The following is a 12,675-nucleotide window of genomic DNA, read 5'->3' on the forward strand; positions in this document are numbered from 1 at the left end:
TTCTTAGAGTATTTTCTTATAACCTGATTTAAAAGGTAACTTCCGAAATGCATCCAGTCTCAAGTTAATAATGGAACAAAGCATACAGGAAACTGAGCCTGGTTTGAGATAATTCTGAGTGTCTTTTAATCACCTGTTAGCAGCATTTGACAGAATGTGACATAGAGATGTTAAAATGAAGTGGGAATACACTCTGTAGGTACACATTATCAAGCAAATATGTCATGTGCGTTCATGCTCAATGGTCACATTATTTTCATAATTCATGCATTCAATTGTTGATCACATGCTGCATTATCATTAAACATTATCAGTTTATGTAACAAACTCCATTTAAGAAGTCAACCTTTACTTTTGCTCGAAGTGGTCAACTTATATCAGAAAAGTAAACAAAGAATTCAGTATGAGGCTTTTTTAAACTCGTTGCATTGCATGTCCATGTCCATGTACAGTGCTTCCCCTGCTGTTAGGATAATTACAAATATAAGGCAGGAAGCAATAGTGATATCAGATTTTTATCCCCACATAGTATCGGGGATATTGTTTTGTTACACATTTTTTTATATTGGTTGATGGCATAGTTCTTCTGCTATTTGTGGCTTATGTTTATCCTTTATTCCCTATCTGTGGTAGTTCAGTTAATATTAAGGGTAGGGAGATGGTATGAAGAGAGATAATATTGAAAGTTGCTTCAGTATTTTATTGCATGTTAAAATATTTTGTATGTCCAACATTGTTCGTGCAAAGGTCATAATTTGTCATGGTCTGTGGGCAACTTGGCCCACCTTATACAAACCCAAGGTCGGGTAGATGCAGGAAACTTTCATGCAGCCCAACAGAAAAGTTACCTGCCACGGGCAGGTTGGCAGGCAGTTATTCCGGACACTGGTTGAGCTAGAGACTGCAACTTGGTACTATCCTGACTTACTTACAATGATTCCTGTGTGCAGTACTAGTTCTTGTGTAAATGTGAATCAGTATGATTTATTTATAATTGTCTTACAGTATTAGATACTCAGAAATAGTAAGCAAAATTAAGTATTGACACTAAGTATCTATTCATAATGCACAGTTTTTGAATTTTGAGACTAAACTGTGTTGGATACCAATTCATACATGGTTTTTGTATTGATATGGGAAGACAAGCATCATGCATGGTATCATGGATGCCTGTACCTGGATGCTGTATTACTGCTATGGATTGCAACCTGTGGATATTGCTGAGACAATTAGAAATAATGTTAACTAGAACAGACTATAGAGTGAATATTGCCAGCAGGACGGAGATTGAGAGTGAAGATGCTCCTCACAAAACGTAACGTGATCTGTACAGTTGTGTGTGCACAGACTGCCGCTAGTCTCTCCACCCCCATGCTGCTGTTGCTGCTGCTGCTGCTGCACAGTTCTCACATACCAGCCTTGGCTTTATGGACACAACTGCGGGGGGGAAGCAAATCTCACCAGCCCATGTCATAACGAAACCGCTAACCAATCAGTAAAATGCTGGATATCATAATGAAATGCTTTTTAGATTTGTCCTCATACTTGGAACTGCTTCCATTGAGTTGCAATGGTTTACCATAAATGCTTTTTATATCTTACCTTGAGGTAAACAAATATCAAGGATCAAGTTTTATTTGCTTAATTCATCTTGATTTTTTTAATGACTGGCATACCTAAGCATGCTAAGTAATCAAATACAAATATAAGGCTAAGAATAACTTTTAACTGGATTGAACATGAAGGTTATTCTGTGATATTATGATTATAAAGAAACTCAGATTAGACATGTTAAATGCATATATTACATTATAAGGTTATCATTGTTATAGTTCAGAGTTTACCGTGTAACTTATGAAAATTCTGAACATGCTGAAAATGAAATATATTTCAGTTGTGCTCTGCATTCCTGCAACACCTTAGTACATGCTTATAGATTGTGTGGTAGTTGTACCTACAGAGTACTCTGCCCATCAGCATGATCAGCATATCAAAGTTGATTGACCACACAGTTAGGCCAGGCCAGGAAAGGTTGAGAACCCCAGTTCAAAGATGCAGTCTCAGAATCAAGGTAGGCTTGAGTTTCTCCTGCCAGTGTTTGAAGTCTGACAACAAGGCTTCAGTTTGGCTGAAGCGTTATCATCATTATCACTCTACTGAGAAGATGATAGCTTAGAAAAACATCTGTTGAGGAGTCACCGGTGTTGCCAGAGAGGAAGCAGCGTGCCTGGCTGGGGGACTGATGCTGCTGGACTAATGTTACTTGGTCCCAGGACAAATGGCAGGATGGGGACCCCCAGTTTGACATTTTCATCTGAACTTTAACCTGGGGACAGATAGCTTCTCAACTTGTAAAATCCAGTACGTATGGGAAAACTTTTAAAAGGAACGTTCCAACATTGTATGTCCCAGTTGAGAGGGAGCTGAGGCTGAAAATCCTATCCTCTGACTTGATGAAGGGAAAAAGGAATTTGGCTTCTTTTGAGAGGTGTTGTGGAGTGTGTATGTGTGGGTTTTGACCACATGTTCTTCTAATGTGAACAGTTCAAAGGATCCATTCAATGGCTTATATATTTTTCAGGTTACTCTGACCTGGGATGCTACAATGTCTGATATATATCTCACAGAGGAAGACTGTAGTAGTATTATGGACATCTCTACAAACATGTGTCTGGTTATTATCAACATATCTTCCTGAAATAATGCTTTACCAGTGTGAGGTGAACTGGTTTCTAGTGATTTGACAAACAGTTTACCTTTGGTGACTTCTGCTGTAATAACATGTCCTAATGTTTATGCTGAGTAGATGTGATATGCAAAATTATGACATCCTTATGTGGGTGTTTAAATAACAAGGACATTGGATGCTTCCACTTTGTCATGAAACAGGGAAGAAATAGGATGTTGCACACATGTACTAACTCACACACATGATTTAGTTGTGGAGGAGAGTACTTGTGTTGATTACCTAGAAACAGACAAGTCAAATGGATATGATGACGGAAATGAGAAAGTTGTGGGAGCGAATTACTGGTAAGTTGTCAAGCATCATGGAGACTAATTTTTAATAACTACTGAAATGGTTTGGAGTAGCATTGTTACAGTATTTGACACTGTGGTGTGTTTCAATACTTTATTTAGTTTAGAAATATGTTATTTGTGAAGTTGTGAAAGTATCATCAATGGCGACATATGCCTATCACCACTGAGGCTAGAATATTCTAATAAGCGTTGATGAGATTAGTTCCATGAGAACGCGAGAGGCTTATTGTTAAGGTAGAAATCAACTGTGATAATATGATAAACAATCTTGAGAAGTTCATTTGATATCGATTGTTTTATTTGATCCTTCATCTTCTAATAGTAATAATTATCAATAAGTTGAAGTTGTGTGGGCGTCAACACTTTCAAGTGTAGATGATGGTAAGTGGCTGTGGTTCACTATGGTGTGAGTTGACTGCATGTCACAAGTACAGTGACAACTTAAATGAGCTTGTTAGTAGGATGTGATTGAAAATGTCACACCTAGATCTGTCACAGGCTACAGGAAATATGACCCACTTTTTATCCTTTGGTAAGTTAGCAGAAATAGCTACATTTTGGGATTGAACAGTGGGATTTGAAATTGACCTATTATGCTTGTCATATGACAATCTATGCTTTATGACTTAATCATTGTTAATCCAAATTGAACATGTAAAACATATTGTTGTCTTAAATGTTTTGAGCATTCAGCATTTTGTATTTATCTTTTACACAAAACTTTAGCAAGGAGTTAAGTTTAATTTTGAGAGGAAACAAATAAACCTTCCAGATTCTTACAAATTGTTGGATCAGCAGACTCAAACAGTGTGAAGCAAGAGTTTTAGTTCTGAGGGAGAAAATAACATCCTTGCTGATACATTGTATGAGTAGTAGCAAGAAATACTGCTGAAAATGCTGAAGCATTTTGAATATTACTGTAAACATTTTTCCCAACAGGGATGGAAATTAGCACTATCCTGGACCAGTTTTATTAATGTTAAAGTTATCCTAAGGGCTAGTAGAATTTCAAACATTCTGGGGGTATTGCTGTATGTTATCACTTTTCGGGTTAGTAGGTAATTTCCCTCCCCAAGGACTTATAATGTCCTCTGGTGATCGTTCTAATGTTTCTTCTCATGGCCATTCTGAAACCTTAAGGCATTAACATTGATTACCGATAACACAACAGATCAATATTTCACAGAGGGATTTATTTTGTGTTACTGTGCATAATTTGATTAATTTGTAATTAATTATTATTATTAATAGATTAAATACAATATCTGTTTTTATGATCACATTGTAACCAAAATTGTAAAGTTTTCAAAACATTTCTCCCTTCTCATCATTTTAAGTTACATACATGGTTAACCCTCCTTTCCTAAAGCTTCCTTGTCAGTTTGTGTCATGATTTAGTCCATCATCCATGGCTCCAAATGGCCTATGAAATAATGGAGGCATAATTCGATAAGTATGATTTAGTATCAAATTGTGCATGTTTAAAAAAAAGTATGGCATTTCTTAACACAATGCTTAAGACATCTTTTCCTGTCATGTACTTTGGTCATTCTCTGTTTGCTTTGGTCATTCTCTGTTTGGTTGCCACAAAATATATGATCTGTGTTTAAAACAAGTAAAAAGTTGAGGTTGAGAAAAATTGCCTATAATTATCTAAGTTCCTTTTGTATGATTGGAAAATAAAACTTGATTGAAAAGTATATACTTTGACACATGTCATTTTGTGATACATTAAACTACTCCAGTGAGCCTTAGGAGTTGCTTCCCTTGCACTGTCAGATTCAATTTCAGGCAGAATGTTTGCAGACAGCATATTTTGTTGTCATGTGGAAATCAAGAATTCACCAGTTTCTAGTACAGTACCCATGGATCAAGTCCATAAATTACATCTCGTCAAAGATCTGTAATTTTGTAAATTATGCACATTTTTCGAATCATGTTAATGAAACTACTGCCTATGCAGATTAAAAGATTTCACTTTGCTGAGTAAGTTTGGCTCTGCCTTGTTACTTACTGTACTGGAAGTGTGTGATTTCTTGTATTAACAGGGGACCCTTGTGTATTCAGGACTGCATACAGGGTATTACACCACTGCTATTTTGAAACACAGTCAGTGAACGATAATGCACATCATTAGAAAACATACCCTGGTGGGGATTCCGGGTTTCAATCCCTCCCCGGCAATGTATGCTTGTCATATGAAGGGACTGTTCGGATTGGATGTTGTACCCTGATGGCATGGGGTGTTGTCTGGAGATTCATCTGTTAATCACTGGTTTGTCTGGTTCAGGCTTTTGCAGACTGCTGTCATGTAGCCTGTATATTGCTAAGTGCAGCATTAAACAAAAAATAAACAAACATAGTAATATAAACAAATTGTTAAATTAGACTTAATTTGTTAGTGAAGTTATTCTTCCTTGTCATTTTGCATGTTATTTGTACAAGAAGTCTGTTATCATTGTTGTTCTTATTGAACATGTGGATTGTATTTTAGCATGGTGGAAGTAATATTTTTGATTTTTTTGCGTATTTTTTCATATACCAAACTTTATGAATTAATTATTTCATTTCTCCTGATAGAACTGAATGCTTTGTAGAACATTCATGTTTGATCTTTCTTGATTTGCTTATCCAAATAAGTATTTTTTCGAGGTTCACTTGCCACAGACAGTGACACAAAGACAGAAATCCCCTGTTGCCTATGCCTAGGACTTTGTTATTATAGATTGTGTGGCAGATCATCAGCCTGAGATAAAGGGCCCTGACATTGCTTGGAATTCTCCATGCTCAATACCTGTGTCCTTAGATTCTTGCGACCTACTTCTTCTAGCTGTAATCAGGGCATGATAACCAGGCATTTGGGCCATTAGAAAATCGTAATGCTCATGGACTCCTGCACAATTTGCATAATTGAGGAGCGCTGACTCTCTCTCCCCCGACTCACTCGGCGGCGGCGGGCCGGCCTTATTGTCTGTCCACTCCTCACTGGTGTGACGATGCATTCACTGTGTTTGTTGTGGTGAGGGATGGATCTGTAGCTGCCGTTTCCTTGTCTGATTTCCTAACAATGGAAGGCTGCTGGCGAGATTATAGGTTAGTAAACATAGACCATAATATCCTAGTATATGTTGGCTGTATGCCCTGCTTCAGAAGCTGGCATAGATATGCAGTATGGAGGAGATTTCGGGGGTGCTGTGAGTGAAAGGGCATGGAGTTTTATGTCTATTTGGTGTGACGTTTGACACCAGTTGAAAAACCTTGATGCATGACCTGATGTGGAAGTGGATATGATTCCATTGCATGCAGCACACCAGCAATAAGAAATGGTGCTGGCATACATAGTATATTGATCAGACATCTGGTGCAAGTCATTTTCCAGGCAAAACATTTTCTTCATGTGTCTGTCATTGATGATTAATGAGTATTGATCATGTTGATGTTTAAGGTTAATTGCTGCAGGTCAAAGCATAGAAGTGAGTATCTGATCTGATGTGAATTTTCAACATGTCTCATACATCAGTGTTATGACTCTTTGTCCACTTATACCTTAGCAATGCTCTGTGAGTCGCACTGATGAGGTCAGATTCTTAGTTTCAAATGTGATGTTTTCTTGAAAGAATGTTTCATAAAATCTGGTCAACACATCATGTGTTTGGGATTTCCAACATGAGGCACAGTATGGAGTAGCTTGTACCTAAGTATATCATGGGTAACTGAAATGATAATATGTGATTATCTGTCAACTTAGACATGATGTAGCTACAAATGCCATATTTTGAAACAAAGGACAAAATATTTTAAGAACCTGTTTTGCCCAACAACATCTTAATTATATATTCTTAAGATGAACCCAATACATATGTTCCATGCTAACCATAGTAACCAGTAAGTGACATTAATGTAACACAATACTGATTGTAATAATAGAAAACAAACTTTTCTTATTTAACTAAATTGTTATTCTTGTTGACACATGTAAATTCCAAAGGCGAAGCTTTAATGTCTTTGTGAGTGCACAGTGGAGCAATACATTTCCATCTTTGTACACAGTGTAATGCATGATAACTCAATTTTAGGGAATCAAAGGGAATAAATAAACATGACAAATTTCCAATATATTTTTTGTAAATCTGATTCAGTTGAAATAAGTCTGAATATGCAGACAGAGATATAGTCACAGTACAAGTCACAATATATGAACCTTCAGTGAACCATACTCTCCTAGTCTTATTACAAGTACTCCTATGCTATGCAGTATCTGAGTACATGTATTTACTGCGGCTCTATACTGTCATCTTTAGTGGCCGCATCACAAGCAGTGTCTAAGTATTTGCAGCTCTCTACTGTCAGCTTGAACGGCTGCGTCACCATGCATAGTCTGGGTATAAACTCACGGCTCTATGCCGTCAGCATGAATGGCTGCATAACTATGCTCTTTCTGGGTATAGACTGGCTCTGGCTCTATGCTGTCAGCAGAAATGGCTGCACTACCATGCAGTATCTGTAGACTGGCGCTATGTTGTCAGCATGAATGGCTGTGTTAAAATGCTGTATCTGGGTATAGACTAGCTATTTGCAGTCAGCATGACTGGCTGCAGTATCAGGGTATCTTTGGGTCTATGCTGTCAACATGAATGGCTTCGTCATCATGATGCACAGTGTGCAGTATGTGGGTGTAGGCTACGGCACTATGCTGTCAACATGAATGGCTGCGTCACCATGCAGAGTGATGCAGTATTTAGGTGTTAACTACGGCTCTCTGCTGTCAACATGAATGGCTTCGTCACCATGCACAGTGATGCAGTAGTTGGACGTAAACTACGGCTATGCTGTCAACATGAATGGCTGCGTTGCCATGCACAGTGTGCAGTATTTGGGTGTAAACTGCGGCTCTATGCTGTCAACATGAATGGCTGCGTCACCATGCAGAGTGATGCAGTATTTGGGTGTAAACTACGGCTCTATGCTGTCAACCTAAATGGTTTTGTCACCATGCACAGTTGGCTGGATTTAGGTGTAAACTGCGGCTCTTTACTGTCAACTTGAATGGCTGTGTCACCATGGACAGTGATGCATTATTTGGGTGTAAACTTCGGCTCTATGCTGTCAACATAAATGGCTGCGTCACCATGCAGAGTGATGCAGTATTTGGGTGTAAACTACAGCTCTATGCTGTAAACATAAATGGTTTTGTCACCATGCACAGTTGGCTGGGTTTAGGTGTAAACTGGGGCTCTATGCAGCAATAAGTGGCTGCGTTCCCATGCAGAGTGATGCAGTATTTGGGTGTAAACTGCGGCTCTATGCTGTCAACATAAGTGGCTGCGTCACCATGAAGAGTGATGCAGTATTTGGGTGTAAACTGCGGCTCTATGCTGTCAACATAAATGGTTGCGTCGCTGAGCACAGTGTGCAGTATTTTGGTGTAAACTGCGGCTCTATGCTGTCAGCATGAATGGCTGCATCACCATACTGTATCTGGGTTTTACCTCGCGGCTCTATGCTGTCAGCATAAATGGCTGCACTGCCATGCAGTATCTGTAGACTGTGGCTGTGACTGTAGACTATGTTGTCAGCTTGAATGGCTGTGTTAACGTGCTGTATCTGGGTATAGACTGTAGCTATTTGCAGTCAGAAGACTCGGGTTCGAACCCTGACATGGGTACAATGTGTAAAGCCCATTTCTGGTGTCCCCTGCCGTGATATTACTGGAATATTGCTAAAAGCGGCGTAAAACCATACACACTTACTCACACTGTAAACTGCGGCTCTATGCTGTCAACATGAATGGCTGCATCACCATGCAGAGTGATGCAGTATTTGGGTGTAAACTACGGCGCAGGCTGCTGTCGACATGAACAGTTGCTGCCCCATGCATTAACTGGGTAATATTTGATTCACACTCGTCAGCTTACACTACTTTTGTAGGAAAGCATCCAAGTGGTTAAATATAGAAGTATTGATTGATGATTAATCTAATTTTCTGGTTGGAGGAGGAAACTGTGAACCAGTGTTTGGTAGTGAAGGCTATTTTGCTTGTAGGAGACCATAAAGCCTTGCTGTTTAAACTTTTGTTTTTGCTGTCTGCTGAAGTTTGATTTGCCTACTTAGTTTTCATATTTAAATCATTCTGATACAGTATGTTGCCTGATTTTTAGCTCTGCTAACTGTCAAGTCAATTTATGTCTTGTTTTGCCGTCTGTCTGTCCATGGAGGCCTGTGGAATGAAACTTTGTATGAATTATTCCAGTCATGATGTCTCTAAAACCTGCTCCCTGAATTCTGGTCCAAGTATGAACGTGGTTGCCATGAATGGCATCTTGAAATTGTCATGTTTTGGCCATAACTCTGCATGAAATTTGATATTCAGCAAGTATGTGGTTTAAGGAATAAGATATAGCATACATCTTTTGGCATATTTTGGTTTTTGATCAAGCTATGACCTTCGACTCTTCCCAACCACTTGTTTTTCTAGTGTTACTGCATTTTTTACATCACCTGTAAAACGGTAAGGCCTGTGAAGCTAAATGTTTGCATGAATGATCTTAGCTATGGTGTCTCTATAAACGATAAACAGCTCACTGCTCACAATGCCACTACATCAGAGTTATTTCAAAACCCATTAATAGCTATTTGTCTGTTTATTTGTGTGAAATGTATCATAATTTACCTTGGTGTAGCTAGAAGTGGGGTCTAACATCTATCTTAAATATTATGAATTTTGAGCTTTATCTAACCATGTCATGTTTGCTTATGGTTGCCATTGAGATCAAAATAGACTTGAAACTTCAAAAGAAATGGTTTTCGCATCATTATGAGAGTCTGTTTGAAGGATTGTCAGGGTAAAGTTTCACCTACACCTTATGATGAAGGAAAAATAGCGAAACATGTTCAAGCATGTCCGAACTATCCACAGATGGCGGTATAGCTTTTTTGCCTGAGTTGACTAAGTGTGTCAGTTTCCACTTGACCATGTTGACTGGTCACAGCCAAAAGAACCATTGCTTCGGCTGTGAAGGCAAGAGGTACATCACCTCTGATATTTTTTGATGAATGAAGCTGAAATTTGGCATGCAGGTTCCATGTAATAAAGACGTCTTGTGCAAATCGATATGATTTTATCATTTTTATGGTTATTTATATTTTAAAAATCAAATTTTACAAAAATTGTAAAAATCTTAATCTTAAAAAAAACCTATGAGTCACAGGGCTTAAACTTTCTTTGAATGTAATGAATGTAAGAAGATCTGAGGTTGTTCAAGTATTCACTAGACCATTTTGTACCAATTTTTCTTTATCTCACTGTAGGTGTTTGTATCAAAATAAAAAAAACATTTTAAAATATATTTTTATAAGTATTCCTTCTCCATATCATGAGAACAGGCACAGCAATAGCATTGCATGTGAATCTTGCACATGCAGTCAGTATACGGGTACATGGATGTTTGACCAAGAATGGCTTAATGGTTTAATTTCCTTTCGAGTGTATTGATCATGGAGTCAGCACTAGCTCTCTATCCGTGCTCTATGCACACCCACAACATTTGCAGCAAAGATGGGGATTATGTTGTGGATGCGAAGATACTACATTAGCCTGAAGTGGGGTACAGTGATCAGATAAACATATCACCAGCCAGCGGTATTGATGGAAACATTGGATGGCTAATAACATCACTAGAGCTGTAGATTGATTAACACTGGGTTTACTGACCTGATATTACATTATAGCCTATGCTGATCTAGACATCAATAGTACACTCTGGCCCTGTTCATTTTCAACTCCATACTCAATTAACCAAATCTGAAGGGAAATGACAGATTTTGATTATTTATTTATTTTTTAATTTTTTATTGTGTGTGTGTGGGTGGGGTGGGGTGGGGTGGGGTGGGGGGTGGGGGGGGGGGGGGGTGGGGGGGGGGGGGGGGGTGGGTGGGATGGGGGGTTAAACAACAACCAAACAAACAAACAAACCTGGGCCTAAATATTTAGGAGTTATGGGAACTCCTGGAATAATATATTGTGAGGATCCCAAGCATTAAAATAGAAGTCAAAGGACAACCACTATACCAATGCCAAATAACCAAATAAAATATAAAGCATGTGCAGTGCCTTATGCTTATTATGGATGGGGATTCCCTTGCTTTTTTAATCAACATGAATGAAGAAAGTCTGACTTTGACTGTCGGAACGTTAATTGTATTTCATATCAGAAGATAAATATCAGATAAATGGTACGTACATGCTTCAGTGTAATCAAATTTTCCAACATCGATACCATTTCAGAGTTTTTTTAGAACTTAACACTATGCTGGGACTAGTACAAATTTCCTAGATTCCACGTTGTTTTAACATTACAAGGGCATTTTCTCATTACTTAGGCTAGTAAAGCTTTTGAGTTTAGTTCTAACCCTGCCATTTTGCATGCAATGGGACTTGCCATGTATTTAACATGCATCAATGCTTCATTTTTGTTCGTGTACAAAACAGTTATTTGCGCCCGTCAAAACCCAGTGGAGACATTCTCTGACAATGTTACTGATGTGCTGCTTTTAAAACGTTAATCACTGTGACCTGCTGTTTATCATTTCTAGCAAATCACTGTATTCCACAGCCACATTAAGATTTCTGCTTTAGGTACTAGAAAAAACACAATTAATTCATGATCTTCCCCTGCTTCAGACAGTGTCAGAGAATGTGCTTGATTCAGTGATACTGGATGAGAAGAAGCTCTCACTTCAGATCTGGACCACTTTTACCATGTTTACTGAAGTCCAGTATCAAAACATGGAAATATAAAAAAAGTATTTTGTCAAAATATATTTCACCTAATCATTTGATGGTGGTGGTGGTTCCTTATCCATATTCAAGGTGTGATAAGATGTATTGATGGTTATGAAGGTGACTCAGAACTCTACAGTACAAATCCAGTATTTTTCTTTGATGGCGGGAAGATACAAGACACATGTAGAAACTTATTTAGTTATTTTTAAGTCTCAGAGTAGTTGCTTTCCATTGTAAAAGTGTACTTGCTGAAGGTGTTGATATGAATCTGTGATTCAAGAAACAGTCCATACTTCATAAAGTTCAAATTATTGGCAGCTGTGAACTTGCACTTGTAATCATGATCAAATATATGAGAAAAATAACAAGGAGCTCACAGAAACTCTGAAATGGCTACAAGTCCAACTACATAAATTTATGTTTTCCTATTCAATCAAAGCTTCAGCAAGTCTAGGACAAGGGATGCGGCAGTGTTTATAAATGCCTGTTACTGCACTCAGGCAGCACTGCCTTGACTGGCTGCCAAATCATTTGCAGCCAATGTGTTGGGAAGTTACGTTGAAGATATTGGGATACGGGAGTGGGTGGTGGTGTTCATCTTTTACATAGGCCAGCAATAGCAGCCTCAGCAGCAGCATCTTGTAGCAACCCCATTGGTGAAGTCACGTTACTTGTCCCAGTTGGTTGTGGGCACTTGTTGTGACTGGGGTTTTGCTGATGTTTGGAGAACTGTTGTTGCATTGTTCTCTGTCCTCCCTTCCATCCCCAACTGGTTCCAGTCCTCCTCAAGGTGCCCTCTTTCTTTTTCGGATTACTGCTTTCCTGAAAAATACATCAAAATGAGGTAAGCA

At 38.5% G+C, this 12,675-nt stretch overlaps 1 protein-coding gene across 14 annotated transcripts in view; it reads left to right on the forward strand.

Moving 5' to 3' along the window:
* The window catches only part of LOC124112094 (tyrosine-protein phosphatase non-receptor type 4-like), a 142,968-nt gene that overhangs the window by 7,470 nt on the left and 122,823 nt on the right, over nucleotides 1-12,675 (forward strand). For 7 of the 14 annotated variants that reach the window (XM_046472040.2, XM_046472043.2, XM_046472051.2 and 4 more), the window contains exon 1: nucleotides 2,212-3,033. The exons of 1 other annotated variant lie outside the window; for it this stretch is intronic. In XM_046472040.2, the coding sequence (XP_046327996.1) occupies nucleotides 2,988-3,033 (46 nt within the window). In that variant the 5' untranslated portion in view covers nucleotides 2,212-2,987. Of the gene's footprint in view, nucleotides 1-2,210; nucleotides 3,034-5,981; nucleotides 6,136-12,402; nucleotides 12,669-12,675 lie in introns of those variants that run through there. 6 more of the 14 variants (XM_046472038.2, XM_046472039.2, XM_046472049.2 and 3 more) reach the window with 3 other exon arrangements.

Source organism: Haliotis rufescens, unplaced genomic scaffold (assembly GCF_023055435.1).
Source record: "Haliotis rufescens isolate VD_foot unplaced genomic scaffold, xgHalRufe1.0.p SCAF_10, whole genome shotgun sequence".
NCBI lineage: Eukaryota > Metazoa > Mollusca > Gastropoda > Lepetellida > Haliotidae > Haliotis > Haliotis rufescens.